The sequence below is a fragment of the Rousettus aegyptiacus genome, unplaced genomic scaffold (genome assembly GCF_014176215.1).
Source record: "Rousettus aegyptiacus isolate mRouAeg1 unplaced genomic scaffold, mRouAeg1.p scaffold_m13_p_13, whole genome shotgun sequence".
NCBI classification, from domain to species: Eukaryota; Metazoa; Chordata; class Mammalia; order Chiroptera; family Pteropodidae; genus Rousettus; species Rousettus aegyptiacus.
Window position 1 is genome coordinate 34774066 of NW_023416288.1, and position 24690 is coordinate 34798755.

Here is a 24690-nt window from a genome sequence, read left to right on the forward strand (position 1 = left end):
CACTTCACGAACCCAAAAGATTCAATACAATTCAGTTAGGCATTTTCAAAGTAGATGTCGCCAAAATGCCATAAAAATTTACAAATAAGACTTGTTATACCACTGTTAAGAAAAATAAAACATATTTTTTATTGTACTAGTGTTCTTAAAAATGAAAAATATAATTTTTCTAATTTAGTTCCTATATCAGAAGTCCAACAACAACTCTTGCGAACAATAGATTAACTGTTTCCATAGCTCATTCATTATAAACATATGATTTATCCAGTTGCTAACAACTGTTCCTATTAGTATGAACCAAATAAAATTCCCAACATGTTACCACATTTGACCTCCAAAAAAAGTAACTTTATAAGATTCAGAGATAAAGTGAAACTTCAAAATTTTGATACCAAAGGGGTAGTGTAATTTTTTTGATATATAATATCTATGTTCTTCGAAGCTAGCCCACATGCGTTATCATTTAACTGGAATGATATGCTTTCTAACCAGGAAGGTTCTGAGTAAAATCTATATCCTACTGTACCACTTTCAAGTATAAACAAAATACTGTTAATATTTAATATGAAATCCACTGTCACAAATGTAGCCAACAGTAAAAAAGCCATAATACAAATAAAATTACTTGGTGCGATTTTTCCTAGTTCCAGATGACAAATTTCTTGGAGATGAAATTCTCTCTCTTAATAACAAACAACTTCTGTCACATAATGTTTATGTCATGTAAGTTTTGCAAGTCGATAGTGCAAAAACCGGTTTGACTTTCTGGGAGAGAAAATGACTGATTGGCATAGGGAATAAGGCACTTTATGGAAATTAGACTTCGTTTGATTGGGATGCCAACCCCATTTTTAAGATATATTCTCACGTAACCACATTAACCTTATCTGATATGACCTCCGCTGTAAATATGTTTATTCTTAGCTTATAAAACCAAGGTACAAGTGTGGATCTGGATGGATCTCTACCTTGATAAAACTTTTAAGTAATTCCATGTATACAGAAATGTCATTTTTACCTAAAGAATAATAAGTACCTATTTAGGATCATTTACTTCATAAATTCAGCATCTATTTCAGATCTCTTCCTTCATAAATTCAACAAAAATTTCTTACTGTCAAGAAATAATTAATATTAAGAGCCCATCAGTACTCTTGGAGACAGGAGATATTTGATACCTAGCATAGAACCTTGCCTATTGTATATACACAAATTTTTATTTATTTGACTTGAATTAAAGTTTATAAATCAAGCATTTATAATTAAGCTAAGTCTCTACTGTGGTGTTTCTGCAACAACTGATTACTTATGACTAGAAATTCAACCTCTAGCAATATGGTCAACCGAGCTGAAACAAACCTGTCTCTCCCCACTTGCTCAAAGGGGAATGCTGACCATTTGCAGGGCGGGGCTGAGGCCGGAGTTTTAACATCTTCACAGACACATCCTTGGAGCCATGAGAAGCAAAAATCTCGAAGTAAGATCCCCACCCTTGCCCCCGCCCCACCAGCTCAGGAAAGCCATAGGAAGATTTCTGTCTTTGCAGGGCTCTGGACCACTGTGGTCAGAGGGTGGGGAGAGGGTTTCCTGTGAGAAACCAAAATCCCAGCCTGTACAATGTGAGATCCAAACTTCCACTATCTTCAAGTGTGGTTATTCCCAAGCCAAAAAATTTAACATAAAAACTGAAACTCCTAGGGCTCTGGCAGAAGCAAGTGCAAAACCACTGTACACAGCACTCCCGCGGGGCGGGGAGAAAACTTGATAAGCTCGAAATACTTGGAGCCAGCGGAAGAGACGCCCAAGTAAACAGGCAATTCCTGTGCGGCCAGCTCTAACTGGAGGCAGCACAGAGCACCGCACGAGCGCAGAGCAGAGCTGAGAAATCAAAGTCCATGGAAATGGAAACCTTTATTCTTCAGCATTGCGAAGCTGGAGATTCAAAATACAACTGTACTAGTCTGGTTCCTTCTCTTTCACTCAGTGAAGGATGGATCCCACGTGAATATTTTCTGGGGCTTCGGACCATCTGGTTTTTAATGTCCCAAGCAATGGGGTGTCTTCTACCACTTCCTTTGGAAGGTCTTTGTTGATGGTGGTGGCAGTGGAATGAAAAAAAAAAAAAAGCTTTAAATGTGGAAGGGACTTGGCAGTTGTTTTTAAAAGTCCTTTTCTTTCTTGTTAACTCTTTCTTAAATCTTTTCATGAACATAAATTCCCCTCTTTTCCTATGACATGAATATGCTATAACTGGGCCTCTTCCCAATGTACCAATTGTTCGGCATGCCTAAACATTTTTTTAAAGGATCTTCATGTAATAAACCCCTTGACCTTCACCACTTTGCTTTCACTTTCAGAACGCTCTGTCGCTGGAGTGCAGGACATCTTGCTCACTGAATGAACAGGTCCTTTCAGACACGCCGTCCACTGGCATATGGGGCTTTGACCTTCATTCCTTATCAGTCTCTCTTCGGTATTTCTTAACTTTTTCAGGACTATTCCTTGTTGAACATCTGTTATATTTCATATTTTTATTTAACAAACTCTGAATTATATTGGTCAACAATGCGTCCCCAGTGCCTAGCACAGTGCCCGACATATAACAGCTGCCTAATATTTGTTTCATGAATAATTGATAATAAATAATCTGTAGCATGAACACTAAATAATTGAATTATTTATATAAATGTTGGGTTTTTTTTTCTTTCTTCATTTCATTTTATTTTCTTCATCCTTCCTTTTCAATTCATTTATTAGAATATCAAATAATCTCTTTTGAATACTTAAAATTAATGCTGGGCTCTCAGGAAATATTAAATAAATAACCACGCTCAAAACTCACATATTTTATGGTATTTATATATGCATACTTACATGTTTTAGGGTTACTGTCTCTTACACTAATATCTTTAACGATGTAGGGAAAGAATATAGTTAAGAAGGGTACAGATGACCTTTACCTCGACTCACATCATCAAGCTAGGTTTCCAGGAAGAACTGAGATGTAAGGTAATTTCTGAAAGAAAACACAGGCTGACCAGGGCCGTGAGCTGAGGTTATCTGGTGTATGAGAGAGTGCAACAGGCAGTGTGCAATCAGGAGCAGGACATGTAAACAGCGGGCTAAGGAAAGGGGCCTGCCTAATGGAAGGAAAGGGTGTGGAGTGGAGAAGGGAAACAAAGGGTTTCACGTAAGCCATGGCTGGTACTGGGACTGAGCAAACTGAATCCTGACAATAGCTTCCTATTTTCTGGACACTCTAATGACTCCTCCATGTCCACTGAATCAAAGTAGTGGCTCGAAATATAACTTTTAAACACTTTCCCCAAGCACCTACCTAATTATTAATTCTTATTAACCTTTGTTTCACCATCCTTTAAGCTGCATATGCAACTTTCCATATCCGAGTTTATTTTTAAACATGAAGCCCACTATTTTCTTACTAGTTACATTAAGCCCTCTGATTTTTGTCCTTGATGATGTCAGCTTTTAAAAATCATGGTTATGATACTGTGCTCTTAAGACCTACGTTACCTGTGGTTTTTGTATGAATGAGTGAAAGCAAAGGAGAATGTCATTTCCTGGGAAATGTCTTGCTTGAGATGACTGACCTACCATTGGGAACTGGTAACTCAAGTTGGCCCTGCTGCTCACAGCGGATGATCTATTTTTAATGGTACAAAAGATTAATGATATTAGAGCTTTTCATCACTCAATGTACTTCATTTCATAAGTTTATTTATTGGAGACTATGCTCACTGGAGTAGTAACGTTAGATTTTAATGAGGTTTTGAGAGATCAGCCATACTTCAATTCAACCACTGATAATATACTATTTAGTATCTCATTCTCTTAGGATTCTGCAGTAATTGGTGTTATTAGGAAAGCATCGTCATAGAAAGAGACTTTCTCCTAATTTAACTAACAGCCCTCTCTAACTAAAGACTATATTATTCAGGTATTATTTGTTGACTTCTTATGAGAAAGGCACTTGTCTAAGAACCCTAGGGGATGCCAAGAAGTACAAGGTTTGGTCCCTGCTCTTGAGGAGCTTGCAAATATAATAAAGGTAAGTTATAAAGGCCCCTCCATTTGCTTAGATGCAAAATAAATAATCAAATGAAAAGTAAAATATTAATATAAAGTTTATAGAACAGTAGATAACATAAAATGTCACAACACTTTGATTAATTTTCAAATGCATGGTGCAATAGTAGTTCAGAGAAGCAGAGGGTCGCTTCATGCTGGGATGGGCTGAAGAGGTTTTACTGGGGATACAGTCTCTGGTCTGGGCCTGAAAGTGGGGAAGATCTGATTAGAAACTGAGCTAAGAAGAGAGCATTCCATACAGACGGGAGTGTGTGACCAAATCGTGAGGCTGGAAAAGTACGGTATGTCTCGGGGGGAAGGAGAGTAAGTCAGTGTGTTGAGAGTGGAGAACTGGCATAGTGCAATAGGGGCTGGGCTCAAAGGTGAAGTTTCAGGCAGCCCGTGGGAGCCCTTTGAACGTCAAAGTAAAGAGTACGGGCCTCATCCTACGGGCGGTGGAGAGCCATTCAACATTTTGCAGCAGTAGAAAGATAGGCCTTAAAAACCTTCTGACTTGTTTTTCTTAAAATTATTTTCTTCAATTAATGAAAAAAGAACTAATCAGTTTATAAAGGAGGTTTCGAATTCTTTTATATATATAGTCTCCAAGCATTAGAGTGAGACATTCTTAATAAAACCGTCGATGCCCAGAATGGAAGAAGATATGATATTATAATACTGTATTTAGTATTATACCATTATATACTTGTAAAAAATACTGCACTATGCCCAATAAATAAACAGAACCTTTAAGAACCTTTTAATTGTTTCAAATAGAATTACTACAAATGTTCCATATACGTGTTAAGAGAAAGTATGATATCCCAATACTACACAATGGTATAATATGCAGAGTCAACAAGGATATTGCCATTGTTTCTAGTGGGTGACTATAAAGGTTCTTTATATGTAGAATGACTGTAACAGGTGGGAAGGGGAAGTTTGACCAAGGTGTACAGTAACACTGTCAGACCTGGGAATGGGTAAGAGTGTGATTTAGAGAGATGATAGAGTGACAGATTTATCTATATTTGTTTAGTTTTCTTTTCTATAGTTAGATATCCATAGACCTGTTTATCTGATTAAATTACAGCTTGTGGACAGGGGTTATTTATTCATCGACTTAGCACCCATTCTGTATCTTGCAGATAGTGAGATATATAAGAAAATGTAGTAGATTTGATTGTGAATTGTGTGAATGGAAAAACAGAAAACTTAATGAACCAAAAGTTTGATCTATATGCTCCGAGTGAATTTTCTGTCCTTTAATTACTTCATTAACGCAACATGCTGATTTAGCACACGGCACCTCGCGCTATGTAGGCGATGAAGGCACCGAAATGAAACACAAGACAGCGAGACGGAGCTCAGTGTGTTTGGAGCATAAGGGGTCTGAGCCGCGGGAAGGGGACCGAAAAGGCGGATGAGAGTCAGATCATGGAAGGGGTTCAAGCCCGGCCAGCGAGTTCCAACTTGATTCACTAGACAGTTGAGACCCTTAAAGGTTATTGAGCAAGGGATTCGTTTGGCCATGTTATGTTTTACGAAGATCAATCTGTCAGCAGTGTGTCGAACAGATCGTCAGGTTGGTTAAGAGAGACATATACGTAGGACGTGGACAGAGCACTTAGGAACTCTTATAATGATCCAGATAAGAAATCATTAAAGTTCGAGCGAGTGAAGAGCTAGGGGCGGATGATGCTTTAGACGCAGACTCAGGAGCAGCTGTCAACTGACTGGATAGGCGGGGAGGGGCAGGAATCACGGAAGGAGTCAAGGGTGGTTTTGAGTTTTATGTTTTTTTTAAGTGCATGACTATTGATGCCATTAATAGAAATAGAAATTGAAAAGAAAGGAAGATGAGCAGTATTAGTAAGGAAGATGGTGAATTTGATACAATTTGACATGATGGCCAAAAGTCACTTGAAGTGTGAGGCCAAATCTCAGAGGAGGGGCCAGATATGAAGATGTTCATATATTATCCTTTCTGGTGTCTTTTGTATAGGTGTGCCAGTAAATGCTTACTTAATAGCTCAGACAAAAAGTGATTCTTACCACATTTCTGTGGAGAGGCAATATAATTATTGGCTAAAAGCTTGACCTCCAGAGTCAAAACGCCCAGGTTCAAATCCCGACTCTACCACTTCCTAATTTGTGACTATAAACAAATTACTGAATCTTCCTGTGCCTTAGTTTCCTTGCCTGTAAAATAGAGATAGTAAAAGTACGTAGGCCATAAAATACTATGCTTGTGAAATAAGGTAATACCTAGGAAAATACCTGACACATACTAAATGTTAACCGTTACTGTTATAATTATCATCTTTTAAATTCTTTTGATGAACTAGATACTCGGTGAAGATGTTTTATATTGCTCTAACCAGATACATGTATACGTAGTCATACTTGAAGGTATACAGTTGCCCAGGGAAAGACTGCATAAAGAGAAAGAGCTCTTTAAATCCAAATTTTTCATCACCCAGGACCATTAAACAGCATTTGATACACATGGGTGACCTTACATAATTATACATGTCAGTCTCACTTTAGTAATTCAGCACACATTTTTCAAGTGTCATTTATGCACACAGACTGCATTAAAGATCAGTTCTGTCCTACAAAGGCCCTGCCTGACCTGGCTTTTGCCTACCTCTCCTCTCATTCTAACATCTCTCTGCTCGCTACGTGTGGTCCTCCCTCCCGACTCCTGGACACCTCAGCATTCTCCAGCCTCAGGGCCTTTGCTCTTTCTGCTCCCTGTGCCCAGAAGGCGCTTCATTTGGCTTTTGCATTTGCCAGTTTTATCTAAGAGGTTTCCGTTTAAATGTCACCTCTTCCTTGACCACAAAACATAAAATAGTTACTCTTTTCACATCATCCTCTTATCTTTGCTGCACTTACTACAACCTGCAACCGTCTTAATAAAGACCACCAGGGTCTGTCTTTTTATACCTAAACCCTCAAAGCTAGAACAGAATCTGGCATGCAATGGACTTTCAATAAACATTTGTGAATCAATTAATTAAAAGCATAAGCATCAGAACAAATGATGAAAAGATCAAAGACAAAGTCGAAACTAAAAGCTTCACTATTAAACAAAGGATAAGTAGGAAAAAAATTTGAAATAATCAGTAAGCATCAGGAAATGAGGAAATCTACAACAGTGCTGAGGTGCATCTTTATAAACACTATATGTAACAAGAAAACAAAAATGGGAAAGGACAAAGGAGGTAACAGTTAACAAGAGATGGCCAGTAAAATAACATTTCCAGAGATGGACTTGAGGATAAAGACTGATGACTAGTTAAAGGATAAGGACAGAAAACCAAACTGCCAGGGGTTAAGGAGTGAGCAGGTGAAGAGACGCACAGTGGAGACAGGGGCAGAACACGCTCTCCCAAGAATATGGTGGTAAAGAGAAGCAGAGTTAGGTTGCAGCTCCTTGAACTTGGATGAGGAATGTAGAAAGAGGTGCAGGCAAGGAGGCAGGAGATCTGGGATCGGGTTCCAAAGAGAGCTCGAAATGCCACTATGTATCTGAATTTCCTTGTTCGTCTATGAGAAACATGTTCTGCCCCATCTCGACTCCTTGAAATAAGGAACAAAGGGGCAAATGAATTTAGTATAGGGAGTTATTTCTTTGTAAGAATTCTAGTGACGTTCTAATAAAGAGGAACAAATCTATGGAAGAATGTTTTATTTCAAACAAAATCAAGGTAAAATTTCATGTAAACTTAATTAAGTTAGACTGGTTTTCTTCCACATTAGCGAAAGGCTTTGCACTTACTCAAGTGCAGCACTGGTTGAGGCCAGATATGAAAGTACTTGTATTTATCACTGACATTTGGTTGAACTTGTCCATTCTTATTAATCATTACTTTAAAGTAAGCAGCTGAGTACTCTTAGGAAGCTGATATTCCCAGCTGACCTATCTGCAAAAATAGTGGAGTCTGATGCTCTTCTGCTGCAGTCTGTGTATTCTCAGGTATGTGAGTATGTGTGTGCGTGTGCGTGTGTGTGTGTGTGTATGTGTGTGTGTGTGTGTTTTCTGAGACCTAAAGAAGCAAGTAAATTTTTGTGAAGCCACTACGAATTTTATCATATTCTGTCTTCTGAAAGCATGGAGGAATTAAAAATGAAAGCTGACTCTGATCTGTTTATATTCTACATGGGAGGTAAAACACATCTGTGGAATGAAGACTCCAGGTAAAAAGGCTGATACAAAGGTGATTTGAAGCTATGCTGTGAAACTAATTGCTGAGATTTCTTGGTGCTAAAAGATAACGTATTCAGTTATGTACAGACACAAAACCTATACAGTGTGAATACTTGACCTTCTGGCACAATTTTAGGATCATTCATCTAAGGTTCATAGAAAAATCTTAATAGCCTAGCCTGATTAGTGTAATTTTTCTTCTTGCTTTATAAATGTTAGTCTGATTAGAGTCATTGACATTTCCTACCTTTTGGTTCAGAATTTTTAATACATATTCTAATGGTTCCCCAGGCAATATAAGCATAAATATGCGAGTCTGAAAATTTATACTTTGGTGTCTAAATAATTCAAACAATCAATAACTTCTAGATTGTTCTCTCATCTCCAGCTCTTTAGGGACTCTCTCATTTGTCTTATTCTTCACCATATCCCTCAAAATATAGGGGGAAAACACCATGTCACAAGTTTTTTTCTGTACTGTTTTCATTATCTTTTAGAACTACAGATTTTGTAATTTCCATTGTGATTTCTTCTTTTAACTCATAAGCTCTTTCGATGTTTATATGTCAGCTTCCAAACACAAGGGCTTGGGTATTTTTAGTGTTTAGTGTTGGTTTCTAATTAAATTTCATTGCAGTTAAAGAACACAAGTTTGTATAACACTGATTCATTGAAATTTGTTGAGATAGCAATTGTGTGAACTTACATATAGTCAATTTCCATGAATATTCCATGTGTACTAAAAAGAACATTTTTTTTTTACCTTTTAAGAGAGATTAGATGACATTTATTAATTTTTTGGCTCAAATCTTCCATGTCCTTACTAATATTTTGCCTCCTTGGTCTACTAGTTTCTAAAATTGGTATGTTAAAATCTCCCACTATAACTGAGGATTCATCAAATTTGTCTTTTAAATTTTTGCTTTACAGATTTCAAGGTTATATAGTTAGGTGCATTAAGCTTTATTTTCTTCTAGTATTATTATGTAGTATCTTTCTGTAGTCCTATTATTGCTCTATGCCTTAAATTCTATATTGCCTGATCATAACATTATTATATTTGCTTTTCTTGGATGGTATTGCCTGATTTCAATTCCTTTACTTTGAAATTTTCTATGTGATTTTGTTTCAGGTATATCACCTCTAAGAAAAATATTGCTAGATTTAAATATATATATATATATATTCAATATGATAATTTCAGTCTTTTAATAGATTAATTAAATCAAGCTGCACATATTGTGATTACTTTTGTATTTGGGCTTATTTTTACCATATTTTCTCTTTGCTCTTTTTTTTTCTCTTTTCCTGCCTTCTTTTAGATTTTTTTTTTTTTTTTCTATAATGACCCTGTATTTTCCCTCTGCTGCTGTGGGAACTCCACAATTACATTTCTGTTTATTTAGTACTTACCCTGAAATTTTAATATGCATTTCCTAACAAAGACTAAAGTCACTTGGCATCTCTCTTCCCGCCTCCTGAACAAGATGACAGTCAGCATCTTTCACTGTCCCATCTTGCCCCAGCTAATTTTTCAATTGTTAGATAAATTTAGTTTACCTATTTTTTTTTATTAAAAAGCTTATATAAGCATGATCGATAGCTCAAGTTACTGACATTTTACCTGTGTTCACTATTGTTTCTTGTATTGTCCACTTCCCTGTGTTCACCTTTCTTCTGGCTAAAGCACACGAAGGGGCAGAGCTGGCAGCAAAGCAACGTGTGCCTGTCTCCGAAGCCCCTGCTCTCAACCACAACCATTTACGGGTCACAGAAACACAGAAAGGCACTCTGTGTGCAGAGGCGGTGGGCGGAGCCAGCAGAAAAGAGGTGATGGAGAGGAGGAGGGGAAGTGGAAGATGGCTAGAGAGAAGGTGTCACTACAGTTTTGTCATGAAAGCTCTGACACAAGGTTAATATTGACACTATCTACTAGAAGACGGGATTCCTATATCAGAGAAGCAAAAACAGCAAGCTCGTGACATGAATAGGGTGAAAATGCATAAGACATAAATAAAAACAAGGAATAATTGTAGAAGTATGTCAAGGCTTGGGCCAGAAACGGCAGAGGGAGCTGCCCTTCGAGGGCTGTCTGAGAATGGCCGAGGGATTCCTAGTACCTAGTGATAGTGCCTGGCACATAATATGTGCTCAACAATACTCACGGAATGAAGAGAATGAATGAAAATAAGTAAGAAAAAAAGGATGGAAATGGAAAATAGGTAAGAGGAAAATAAAAGAGTGAGAAATTGAGGCAGGAAATAGGAGGAAGAAAATTAAAGAAAAGGAAATTTTCAAAAGGGTAGAAGAAAGTAAATGAAAACAAAGATTTCATTTTTAAAAAATTTTAAATGTATTTGCATATTTGTAAATGAGTAAAAAAAAAGACCAAAGATTCATAGCAAAGGTATTAACAATATTCAGGTTAGGAGTGAATGACTTTCACTTTTTTATTTTATGCACATTAGCAATATTTAAGGTTTTACCAGTGAACATGCATTATTTGTAAAAAAAGGAAAAAAAAGAAAAAAAGAAAAGAAAGAAAGATTTGAAAAGTAAAACTTAGCAAGAGCAAAAGGGAAATGAACAGAGAATCATGAAGGACCACGTCATGTGGCTCACTGTGAGGTACACTCAGGTGAGCCCATCTTCACTGAGCCCCTGTGGGGCTGCCTAAGTGACCTCTAGGGACAGAGACTATTTTTTTCCGCCATCTGTCCATTAATCTCTTCAAAAATCCAGTCCCAAGAAGGGAGAGGAGTCCCATAACAGGGCTTCCTCTTCTCTTAAAGCTACTTGTCAAATTCGAGCTCTGGAATTGCTTAGCCCTGCATTCTTCCAGGATGCCCGACTCCACTTATAGACAATCCAATCCGTCACACATAAGTCTTTCAATGCTGCCTCAAAAGAAAAACCCTATCAGCATATTATAAACCAGGTATCTATACAAGACAGACACATATTTACAATATCAAAAAAGACTCTTCCTTCACAGATGGTAGCCTGTGAAAATAGAGAAAATGCCTTTCATGGTTTTGTCTTTCATGGTTTTCTCATTTCTCTAAAACTAACAGAACCTCAATCCCCTAAAAGAAACAGTGACAGATAAGTCCAGCTGGTCCCTTATGACCTAGAACCATTCTATATACCCAGTTTTATATATGTAAGAAAACCTATGTTCTGTCCATAAAAATAAACACTCATACAGTGCTAGTGTGGGTTTTTATAACTCAGGAGACAGATATAAAAATGTGATAAACCAAAATCTTGCTATTACATCCCTGTGCCATGATTTTTTGATCTCAGCACTACTGACACTTTAGGTCATATAATTCTTTATTGTGGGAGGCTGTTCTTTGAATTACATGATGTTTAGCAGCATCGCTGGCCCCTATGCACTAGATGCCTGTAACACACACACACACACACACACACACACACACACACACACACCAGTTGTGGCAACCAAAAATGTCTCTGGGCATTAAATCATTAAATGTAGACTGGAGGCCAACTTCTCCCCTCATTTAGAACTAATGTGGCTCCAAGTTGCAAAATGGGTTAGTTTATCCTTCTAGGAATGGAAACCTGTTGCATGCACACAGGTATTTGGGTTTTAATATGTGTTAAACCATCTCTTGTAATGAAAAGAAATCATTTGCAGTATCAACAGCAAAATAGTATCAATAGTATCACAATTGTATTCTAAAAGTTTCATGCCATATTATGAAATAGGCAAATCTATAAAGAACACAAAATCGCATTTATATTCAGCAAAGATAAATATATAAAAAATTAGATGTTTATGAACGTTTTCCTAATATTGTATAACTTCAGATAACTCTCTCAGGAGAGTTCAGAGCTAAAACCATACAAAAAAAATTGATTCTAGCCTAGTTATTTACCTGGGAAAAAGTCTTTACCATACCATATATCAGGACACAATTATCACCTCACTTAACGATTTTATAATTTGGTGCCATAGTTTGAGAAAAAAAGAATGCCAATGGGCTGCCTGGACGAACAGTCTTAACATACCGAAGATACGTGGTTCTGTGCAAACCAGTGGCACCTTTACACTGCGTTCTAAAGGAGAAAGGAGAAAAATCCTTTGGCGAAACCAGAACCTACCAGCGCTTATAATACCAGAGACTCCGGGATGCCCTATAATCTTGATGTTAACTTGGTAATATGAATGATAATCATTCAGCAAGAAAACAAAGCGAAAATGTAAGGGGGGAGAGCTGTAACCACTTACGAAGTCAGCATTCGTGTCTACTTGCTGGAGACTACTTCAAATGTAAGTACCCAAGGCTGCTCATTTTTATGCACATAACAGTTTCATTGAAAAAAATTACAGCTGCATTTTGCTTAATATTCCATTTTCTATACAGATAGCTGAACTGAATAAATTTAAAATGCAATTAAATGACCAAAAGATAAAAACATCCTTTTCTGGCTCAGAATAGTTTAATCTGTCATTACATTGAAAAAAAAAAAAAAAGGAATGAATTAAGACTTTAAAAAAATAGGTTAATGGAACTGGAAATTCGTCTTCCGGTTTTGTGCGGCCCTCCTCTAGTCCCCTTGCCAGAAGAATTTCAATGTAGTTCCCCTGAGAGCTACAGATTTAATAGGCGAATGGGCAGTTACCATTCTTGTTACTGGGCTGACTCTATTCGGTCTCTATCCAGAAAAATCTTTTTGTTGTCGTTGCTTCTGCATAATTTCCTGACATTAAAAACAAGAAGCAAGCAAGTGACATGGAGAAGAGAAGAGCGAGCTAGGTTGATTTCTGTGGCAATTTCCCAAGTATTCTTTTCTGCTTTCAAGATTCAAAATCGAACAAAGCTGCCCTCTGTATTTTTAATGAAAAAACTGAGCAATAACTTCTGAAATTCATGCTAAGCCAAATGAACTCATTGCTGTGTTATGAAACAGTTTAATGCACTTTGATCAATATACTGGCTGTGCAAACACGAATGTGCTACAGTAATATCGCAATGTGAGGGAACCTGAGTGGCCTATGCTGATAGGTGCTAATAAGAAAGGCGTCAAAGCATTCGGGTATCTGAGTAAAAGCCAAACACCTTTAATATTCCCCAGAAATGGCACTCTCTCAACTCTTCTGTACATATGTATAAATCCCCTAAATGCAAAGAAATCTTACAAATTTATTCTTTTTCTTTTATGAAGTTAGTTAAAAATTAATGAACAAGAAATTAAAGAGAAGCTGCTGTAATAAAGTTAGAATATTCTAACTGAAAAACAATTACAATGAAACTACTTATACTCCCACGGAATTATAAACATTTTTCAAGGAATATTTTGCAATATGATTTTTTAAACAATGTTTTCTTCTTCTTGCTCTTGAGACTTAAACACTGCAGGTTTATTTTACATTAAAAATACATTTATTAGAGTAAGAGCTTTAATATCTCAGAAAAAGAACTCTGTGATTTAAAGTAACATGTTGAATGCTTAGCTTTTCGTCAAACACATTTAGATGCTTCATCTTTCAACTAACAGGATTAGTTTTTGACTACATGTAATTGACAAAAAATTATGTTGAAATGGTAATATTAATTATTTGGGGAGTTTGACCAGATTTCTGAGAAATGCAGCTCTTTGTACAGAACTGGAAAAATACCAACAGTTTTAGAATATGTTCACTGCTTTTCCACTGTTTTCACCTCCTCTCAAAACTACATTCCTATTTCACAGAAGTGAAATCAATTTGTTTAATTCTTGCCTGAAAGATCATTTTTTAAAAAAGGAAAAAGGTTACCTTTCTCGTTTTAGATGTTTAACCACACGAAAGCTCTAAGAGAAGACATCACGGCTTTCACTAAAAAAAATCCCCTCCGTAGCGGCGGCCTCGAGCCCGGCAAACCTGAACGGTGCAGATGCTGAAGAGGGTCTGGGTTCCACTGGGACAGAAGGAAGACCCAGACGCGGAACAGCGGCCGTGCCAGCTCCCTGCCCGGGGCACAGCTGCAGGCTCTACAGCAAGCGCGATCCCTCTCTATAGCAACTGGGGTCGCAGGCAGGGGCACGGAGTCCCAAAACAGTTTATTTAGATTTCTTCCAGTCCCACAGCAAGAAAGAAAACTACTTAAAGAGTAACCAGTTATTTCCAACAATTATATGGCCCCAGGCCAAAAAAAAAAAAGAGAGAGAGAGAGAGAGAGAGAGAGAGAGAGAGAGAGAGAGAGAATGAGGAAGAACATCTGTAGTGAAAGAAAATAAAAGATGCTTCATATTTTTAAGATTCTGAGCTACTTACAGGAGATTTTCCTTGAATCTCTGTTATAAAAATGACTATGAATGTTTGATCTTTATTCCTTACCAACATTTATTAGGAAAGGGAGGGAGAGAATGGTCAAGTTGAAGAAACACAGAACTCAATAAAAAGTTAATTCACAATTGTAATGCAACCCATTCATTGCAGGGTTTTAAAGAAATGAAATGTATATAACAGTAATATCACATTTAAAGAAAGCTACTATATTGTTCCATTTTACAGCAGTATACATTCTCACAAGCTCTGTGAACATTTTAAAAACTAATATATAATTGTACTCATGTTACGGTGTGACTAAAAGCAAGCGGTCAGAGAACATTCTTCCTGACTTGAGAAGAACTGATGCTGTAGCAGACGCCATTTCCTTAGGATACATCAGAGAGGAAGGAGCTATAAACATATAGCTCCTTAAAACAACAGAACAGATTATTATTCCCCACAAAATTATGCTTTTATACTAATCATCTTCTTCGAGAGCAGTAAAAGACAATATGTAGACACATATCTTGAATAGTTTTTATAATATTGTCAATTTGTAAATCATAAAAATCATTAATTCTTATTGATAAAGTTATTATTATACCTTCATGTTAAGCACTTGCAAGAATTTAGCAGCTGCAATGAGAACAATAATGATGTTCGATTTATTGTGGGCCTGCTATGATTCGAGCACTGTGCTAAGAGCTGTAAATACGTTACCTCATTCCCCTCACTGCCCATGATATTATTCCCATTTTAGAGATGAAGAAATTGGCTTTTAAGGTCACTGAGCTAGATGGTACAGCCAGAATTTAAACTTTTTAGTCCACATGCTAGTTATTATGCTCTACTTTCACTAAAAATAACATGTGTACATTAATTTGGAACATTTTAAATATTTTTTAAATCAATTTTAAAGGTTTATACTATGTTGCTAAATTGTTCTATTCAGAGAAAAATTGCTTCTACATGAGATGTTAGTTAAATCTCACTTATACTGCTTATAATTCCTTTTTCTTCTCTCACTGCTGATTTCTTAATAGCGTGAAAAAGGTTCATTTCAACCGAGGGTGTTAGTGATGCAATAATTCACGAATATTTTCATATTCTAAGTATCCTAAGATATTAATGGGTTAACCCTCAAAACTACAAGTCAAATGGTTAATAGACAATTAACAGATACTGAGGCCTATAAACACTAAACTACATCTGAAAATGTCTGAATAAGAAAACTTATTCAGACTGATGATAAAATATCAAATAAGAAAACAAAAGCCTTAAAAGGCCTTTGTTTATAGTTCAACGATATTCCTCCAGAACGCCATATAGTACCACAAGGTGGACTCCATGAGGCAGAAGCTGTTGACATACGGGGTGTTCGTAGAACTTCTGGTTAATGGAAGTTCCAAGATGTATAAATAAAAAATGATGTGTGAGTTGGTGAAAAAAACTATAAGGCAAGTCAATTTTTTAATTAAAAAATTATGTAGCATAAACAATGCTAATGAGCCAAAAGTCCCATGAGATTAGGACTGTATCTGCTTCATTTTAACATTCCATTCAATTTTCATAAGTGTATATCCACTCCTTGAAATACCTCAAGCAGCACTCTTTTCGTAAAAGAAAATTTTGAAAATTTTCTTTGTCCCTGTTCTTAATAGCACGTTTTCTACCCAAGTTGTCAGCTTGATGACATTAAAAAAAAAAAAAAAAAAAGCCCTACGATTCTTAAATGAATCACCAGATAATAAATACCTGGAAGTTCTTCATAAATTTCATCACTTGGTTGACTTCCTGCTGGTGAACTGATTGGTAGAGGGTGATCAACATCATCATACAGGTCTCCTCTTTCATCCTCCTCCTCGGGTATAATATCAGATCCCATATCTACAAAACATATTTCATGAAGTAAATTTTTAAGGAATGCTAAGAGATTTTCAAAACTGGTTTCTAAATTAATGCAGTCCTACAAAGTCACGACATTGTTATATTCTATATCCTTAACTTAAAACATTTTTAAAGATTGATTGTTGCATAATGTGTGGATTTCAAAGTTGCCCGTTGGTACTTATACAACAGATAGTTTTATAAATCTGAAGTCAATGGTCTGTATTAATAACCGGTCATGTTCCCTTGGTCATTCTCATAGGAATTCAATAAGCTTTTATAGATAAAAATCTAAATCATTCAGTTATTCAGTAAAGACTGCAATAACTTGTTCAATTGATTGCTCTTACCTTGTAACACAAATTTCAGCTGCTGTACCCATTCTTCAGCATCTTTGGGAGAAGCTGCTGTGAACTAATAAAAAACAAACAATAACAAGAAAAATTACCGCAGCAGAAATGGAAGGTATGTCACATTCTTATCGTTTCTTTAAGACCATTAGTAATTCTTTTCATGTCTAGTACTACTTTTCTTGCAAGGATGCTTCTTATAATGTACAGTTAATTTTGACAAATTTACGTAATTGAAGCAGAGGATGATGGATTTGAAACTCTGATCAGCAGCTGGCAGCTGTGCAGGAAAAAAAGCTGCTTCTCTTCATCAATGTCAAAGACAGAACTGATGAACAAAATTTGCCCTTGACAATTAGAAGACACCCATGAATTTCTTTAGACTGCTGGGTACAGTTTTCTTTAAAATGTTCTTGTCAGATTCCAACACACTACCTGACAACTTAATTAACTGGCTTTCAACTGCAATCTCAGATATTTAAAACTTATTAAACATACATTCCATATTGATGCTAGCTGATAGCTCTTGAATTGCAGAGCTGATATGTGCCTTTACCTTCTTCATTTTCTCCCACAAGCCTAAGCAATATAATATGCATTAACATTCTGATATTTTTCTTTTGATAATTTTACTCTTTCTGCTATGTAATTCTTTTAAGAAATCACACAGTTCTATTAAAATGATATAAAATGCAATGTGAAATAACTGATAAATTATATATTCGCTTGTTCTCGTTCAAGAAGATATCACTTGAACTAATCTGAATTTTAAAAAAATGTTTTACCTCTTATATGAATGTTCAATGTATAAAAGCCAGTGTTCTCTTTATTATTAACATGCCAGGGAAAGCTGTTTTAACAAAATGTTAATGTCTTTATAAATGAAATCAGAACATTTTATCAACTTAATTTCAAAACAACATAAAAACTCTAACCTGATAGACACGTTTATCAGGAGCAGAGACTTCAAAACAGCAATCTTTCTTTCCATCCTTCCTAAGGGTGTTATTCATTCTGACATTGTAGCCATCTATTGCAAATTCACCTTTCTGTTGTTTGTCTGTTGAAGATAAAATGAAAGTTGGAATTTCATTTACTATGGTGAGTATAAATGCCCAGTCGATTATCTGTTAGACTTTCTTTGTCAGTTCTTGGAAAGAGTAGTTTTTGGTCATATTGCTTTCATAGTATAATGTTTAAATAATGTTTCTCGATGTAACTTTTAACTCTAAAATTATAGAAGTATCTGGGATGACTGGATTCAAAAAGGACATCTTAGGGAACCGGAGGAAGAGGTTTGCAGATAGTGGTCTTATTCAGAAAGATGTACAGAAATAAGACACTTTCATGTAGGAAAAATTCAAGAACTGGAACTCAGGGGTTGCTAGATAGACAATCCCACTACAAATCTGTGGCTCTTTCAGACTTAGTTAAGCCTGCAGGAAAACCTGTCCAGTGGAAACCTCACTGGGCTTTCTATACCGCTCTCTCTTCTCATCACCGCCCTCCGACCCCCACCACCTCCAAAGCCTCTAAAACACCTTTCTTTTAAAAAAAAAAAAAATCCTAAATTGGTATGACTTGAACTCTAAATTTAAAAAGAAGGGCAAGAACAAACCAAAATGATTAAAAGATGTGGAGGGAAAACAAAGTATCTGGATAAAGAGGAGTGATAAACCAAGCACAGAAACATTAGTTACCAAAACCAAACCAAAAAAAAAAAAGTAGGTTTCTTAACCAGCCAGTGAACAGTTAAGCTAGCAAAGCACATTCGAATCCTATATGATGAAGTGTCAAAAGAAAAGGTGATTGAGCTTTGGTCAGAGATTGTTTTAAAGACGAAGTAGGAATACAACAAAGGATGTGATACTCTGAAAATGAAATTAGCTTTCCTACTTCGCCCAGTTACACTATGTGTTTATTTCCTAGAGTAACACAATATTAAAATCATAAGGACAACTGTCTTTTTTACTGAGCTTGGGAGAAATACAGAAATGCTTCCATATTGGAGGGTAAAGTGCCCTCTCATCCCAATGCATGAAATAACATTTACCTCCTTTTCTTAAAAATACTAATGCAATGCTTGAAGTAACATACATTTTTAAAAGGTCACCAAGATCACATTTTGTTCAAAACATCAAATGAGAAAAAAAATCTGACTTAGCAATTCCTGGCTTAAATCTAGACATTCTAATCATATTTAGTCATAACTGACATCTCTTTGGATAATGAAATAAACAATTCAAATTTAAAAATTTTGAAATTTGCTTTGTGGAAAAAGTCTATGACTAACTCTATGAGGTTCAGAAAAACTATAAAAATTAGACCAGCATTTCCCATGACCGAGTAAGTGTGGGGAAATGCTGAATTAAACAAAGTTAAACAGGTTTTGTTGATGCAGGCCTTCCAGAGGCCCTTAATACATTTATATATTGATTGAATTACTATGAGAAAGATAGAGTATACAGTATTTCCCAAAATTATTTGTTCATGAAACCCTTTTTCACAGACCATTTTATGTAACCAGTACTACTGGGACACATTTTGCCGAATACCTAACTAGAAAAATAACATTGGAGAAAAAGTATTACATTCTCAAAGAAAACCAAGTCATTCATTCACTCATTCAACAAATTTATACTGAACACTTAAGCAAAGAAACATTATAGGTATGGTGAAACAAAAGCTAGTAATACCTTATCAGACCTTTCCCACCTTCTCACTGAAACACACACACACACATACACACACACACACACACACACACACACACACACACACACACACAAAATACAAACCATAAGTGCTCCAGAAACATTAGTCAATGATCCACTAGACTGCAACAAGGATTTAATTTCACCACAAGATATGGAAGTAGTCAGAAGCAAAATATCGAAGCCCTACTGGGCGATTTTGAGAGATTTCCTTAAACTCCCCAGGAAAAACAGGATTTGAAGGACCAGATGGAGGAAGTAGCTCTCTTGCTCTACAAAGGCTCAGTTGCTCCACTCACGTGGTTCATCCGATCTACAGCCCATGCTTTCGACCTCTACTCTGGGTCTAAAATGCTTAGCCATGTAAGATGAGCAGGGATGAAAAACTCATAGGATTGGGCGCTTACACCTGGAGATGTAAAATCAGTTCCGCAAAGACTGCGTTTGGAAGAACTGCAGGGAGCAGGGTACCTTCCTGTGCTACATTATTTAGGGAAAGACAACGAGGCAGCCAAATTAGGTGCTCTGTCTTTAGACTAACAGATCCACTTTAGACAAGATTTCCAGATATATGTTTTGGGGCCATGAACCAGATTTTCCGCTAGAGTCCAAGAGGAGGACATGAGCAGCCTCTAGTCAGATGAACCAGAGATAAGCCACTAATCCAATCTAGAGGTAAGCATCCCAGATTAGAGATGAGAATAGTACATCCTTAGCCAAATGTAAGTAAAAGAGGAAAAGCAAGCAAATGAGCACAGGTGTTGTAAAAATACTATGTAATACAAAAACATAACATAGCACCCAAGATGCAGAGAGTAAGAGCAAACTACAAGAAACAGAAATAAACGTTAGACAATTGTTTTGCAACTTTTATGAAGTAAATAAAAAGATCTGAAAGAGAAAAAAGAAAACCATGCAATATAAAATAAAAAGAGAAATGGCTGAGACAGGCAGAAATTGGAATGGAGATGCTAAAATAATGAAAAAAAATACTGTACAAGGAACGGAAAATATAGCAACAAAACAAATGATGTATTAATGTGATAAAAAGTTAAAAATTTTGAACATTGTTGAAAAATCAGATCAGATATACTTTAAAAACGCTCTCAGTAAGTAGAAAAAATAAGTAAGAGTGAAGAGGAACAGAAGGAATATGGTGTAGATGGAAGACTGACAAAAGTACCAAAGAAAGCATGGGTGTTCTGGAAAAAGAATTTAAAAAGAACAAATAAAACAGTGCCAATATCAAAGATATAGCAGAAGGAAAAATCACTACACCAAAGAAAGACCTAAATCTACAAAATGAAACGCGTTGTTTAACCAAGGAAAAATAATAAAAAGAAACTAATACCAAGACAAAAAAATTCAGCCGATTGTTGAGTATCTGAGGACAATCATGTAAACATCCAAGTTGGGGTAGGATTATGACACCAGAAAGGTTGAAGAAATAGGGAAGAAATTCATAATTCCTTCTCGATAGCTTGGGCAAATCCGTAACCATAAAGCAGCCATATTTAATTAGCCAACGTGAGGCAGAGCACTCAAGACATGAAACGGGCAGAACACGGCTATGAGACTCTGCTCTTCTCCCTTCACATCGGTTCTCTTCCAGACAGAGAAAAAGGAGACGACCTTAGCGTCAAATGCCAATCCATAATAATTTACATACAGGTTAGTTCTGTAGGGCGTTCCGAGATAGTTTCAAGGACACTTGTTGACTTAAGACAGATTTTTTTAAAATAGTGAAAGGAGAAACCAAATGAGAAACAAGGTCATATAAGTTAATTTACCCAGCTCTAATAAAATATTTTATCTAAGTGAACTCCTCAAATGCAGAACCTTATTTAAGTGCCAAAACTCTAAAATGGTAGTAATGATAATGAAAATCTTTCTGACATATATACTTCCCTGACTTCTCAAACAATTCTTTTAAACACAATTTAACATTTTCTTGATGATCTAGTATGAATCTGAGTATTAGTTTTTATAACAGATTGATGCCCTCAGGATTTTTGAGGTGTCTGTCCCTCTACTAAATTTTTCTCAGTTTCTATTTCACGTTTTCACCTTGCTTATATCATGCTATTCAAATTTAATGTCTATAGAACGGAAGGCTGCCAGGAGAAACTAGATAATGAAATCTATTAAATCAGTAACTGAATTTATACAATTCTAATTCAGTAGGTTCAAGGTAAAAAGCAGTTGGCTCTGATCTCTTACAAAACACATAAGGTTAATAATAGCTATTTCCTTCTACTTTTTCACCGGCTTTTAGGTTTACAGCTGTGTTCTGGGTATTTTAAGTGCCAAAAAGACAACTCACATTTACTGAGCTCCTTCTATATGTCAGGAATTTAATGTAGCATAGCTCATAAATACCTTGTAATAATTCTAAGAGAGAGAAGGTATTTATTACATCCCCAGCATTGATGGCAAACAAACCTAAAAATAACCCACTTGCTCATGGCCACACAACCAGTAAGTGGTAAAAGCCAGGACCCTAACATAAGTCTGATTCCAAAGCCTTGCTTATTCGACCATTTCCTAGAAAAGTGTTTCTCAAGGTATATTTCAAGAAACACCTATGTTAGAATCATCTTGGATGCATGTTAAAAATTCAGAAATGGCTAGCAATCTGTGCTTGCTGTGTAGGATCTCTGGGGGTGAGTCCAGGAACTGAATTTTTAGCAAGCATCCTAGGTGATTCTGATACAGATTTAATGTTGGAAAAACCACTGTTCTAGAACATGTAATTTATGAAGTCTTGGTAGAGAAAATAAACATTATCTTGCATTTCCTCCGGCAACTTGGGTCCACCTTACTCAGCTTGCTTTACGGGCTCCTCCGTGTTTGCCCATCTCTTCTTGCACAGCCACGACGGGTTATGCCCTAAATCCCGGCCCTTTTCCACATTACCGTTTTCGCTGGGCAACCTCACCCAATTCCAAGGATTAAATTCCTATCGATATGCTTGTGACTCATAAGTCTCTATTTTCTTCAGAATCGTACTTCCAAATCTTCATCTGCTCACTATACATACCTCGTCTCTTGAATGTCCTATAGGTACAATGAATACAACACGAGCACAATGGAGATCATCTTATCCCCACTCCCAACACTTGTGATCTTTCTTCTTGTGTCAGTAAATGGCGCCTCCATTAACTGAGAAAACTGAGCATCGTTTTCCATTTCTCGCTTTCCTTCATCAACTATCCCCACTACCACCTACCAAAATTCAATCTGTCCGATTTTTCTTACAAATAGGCTTACTTTTTCTCTTTTTTACTGGCTCTCAGAAAATATGCATAAAACACAATCACTTTAAGTACAGTGTGAATATAGCAACTAAATAATTACAAGTCATTTAGTATCCCTACGAGCTCATCCTGAGACTGTCGGGGGACATAGCCAGGATCCATCCCACTACGGATGCTGGAGGGAGGTAGACTTTCACTGCTCGAGATCAGCCAAGCAGATGCTCCAGTGTAGGACCTACATCTGAACTGAGTAACTAAAGAATCAGAGAAGAGCTCAGAATCCATTTCCGGGCCAATGGCGGTCACCACCGGTGCCATTTCACAACGGCAAGAGCAGGAGTCCAGGCTGGGCAGGACCAGCACTCTGTCCCAGTTAGACTCTCCCTGGGGACAGCACTGGGCTGAAGTTCTATCCACCTTGCCTCCCTTAGTCATTGCCTGCTTTCTGAGCCTGGGCATTGAGCATTCCCATCGATTCTGTCTGAAAAACAACATTCTGCCAATTCCCTTTTCTGTGTAGTTAAACCTAGTTGTTTATACCAAGATTGATAACTTGGTACAAATGGCTAGCAAACAGAAAGCTATGCAGTGTGTTCAGAAATTTTTGACATTATCTACCTCTTATATTTAAGAAGGCCTTTCCCCTAGTGAAGAACTCATGTTATTTCTGGAAGTATTAATGCTCATTGGTGGGAAAGTAGAAAATATGGCCCTTAATACTAAACCCTTCCAATAAACTTTATCAAACTGATCAATGAGCTGTTTTAGGCCCTCAGTTGAAGATATATGAAAATCTTCCTTGTTGATAGAGCTCACAAAAATACAGCTGCCAATGCTAATTCAGAAATATACTTCTGGTGTTTTGAGTTATACCATGAGGAAATAGCAAATTATTACTGTTTTAAGTGAAAAATACAATGTGCTCTATATATTTCTAACTTAGGGGCCCCAGATGGCTCTGAATAATAAACACAGGGCAATACTTACGGGTCTAAAGGGAAGCACGTTAGTTAGGATTGAAAGTTTGGTTCATATGGTCTGGTGGCAGGAAATTTGGGGTATTTCTAAATGCTTTTTTTTTTTTTCCTTTAAAATAAAAGCACATTGCAAGCAAAAAATCAAGTGGTTTTTGTATACAGCCACACATTTTCAACCAAGCTATAAAGGTGATTAAAAAACAAGGTAATCTGAGGGAGTTGTGAAGGGACAATAAATAAATTACAGGCGTTTTTTGTAGACTGGGAATTTAAAATCGTTTCCACTTTTTTGGCTACACGTACCATTTTCCTCTACAACTGAAATTCAGATAATAACTGTGATGTGGTCTCTTAGACGATCACAACATGTAGTTATGGTTAAAATAAACATTACACCGAGAATATCTTCATATCCTCTGTGCGCTATCCTCTTAGAGCCTCCATTGTAACTAGGGAATAGAGGGCACCGTTACGACCCATGCGCCGGGAGAGCAGCTGCAAGGCCGCGGGTGACCTGCCGCTCTCTCAGGCACTTAGGACGGAAAACAACCTCTGAACTCCCGGCCACTCTCGGCTTCAGGACACGTCTTGCCTTTCGTCTCACGGTCTCCTGACAGCTGTCAGCGTGATCTCTTCAACTTCCCATCGGAGTCTGTCGTGCCATCTACTTACCTTCAATGCTTGGAAACATTAAGTGTCACTTAGACAGGAAAGGCCAAACTCCTGACATGTAACAACTTGACCTCACCCATTCCTCGCTCGTAGCCCTCATTTACCTACTGCCCCAGTGAGCCGGCTTCCACATGTCATACTGTTTTACGGGTCCTCTGCGCCCCCTCCTCTGAACCAATGTATCATACTGCTTTGTATTAATAATATCTGACACATAGATGTTCAAATAAAACTTGCTAGTACAG

General features: G+C 36.8%; 1 protein-coding gene across 4 annotated transcripts in view; it reads right to left on the reverse strand.

Annotated features, from left to right (window-relative positions):
- SKAP2 (src kinase associated phosphoprotein 2) overlaps positions 1-24690 on the reverse strand; it is a 151284-nt gene that overhangs the window by 36687 nt on the left and 89907 nt on the right. For all 4 annotated transcript variants that reach the window (XM_016135932.2, XM_016135931.2, XM_016135930.2 and 1 more), the window contains exons 7-9: positions 17761-17885; positions 16826-16889; positions 16344-16475 (exon numbers count right to left, since the gene is read on the reverse strand). In XM_016135932.2, coding sequence (XP_015991418.1) covers positions 16344-16475; positions 16826-16889; positions 17761-17885 — 321 coding nt within the window. The remainder of the gene's footprint in view (positions 1-16343; positions 16476-16825; positions 16890-17760; positions 17886-24690) is intronic.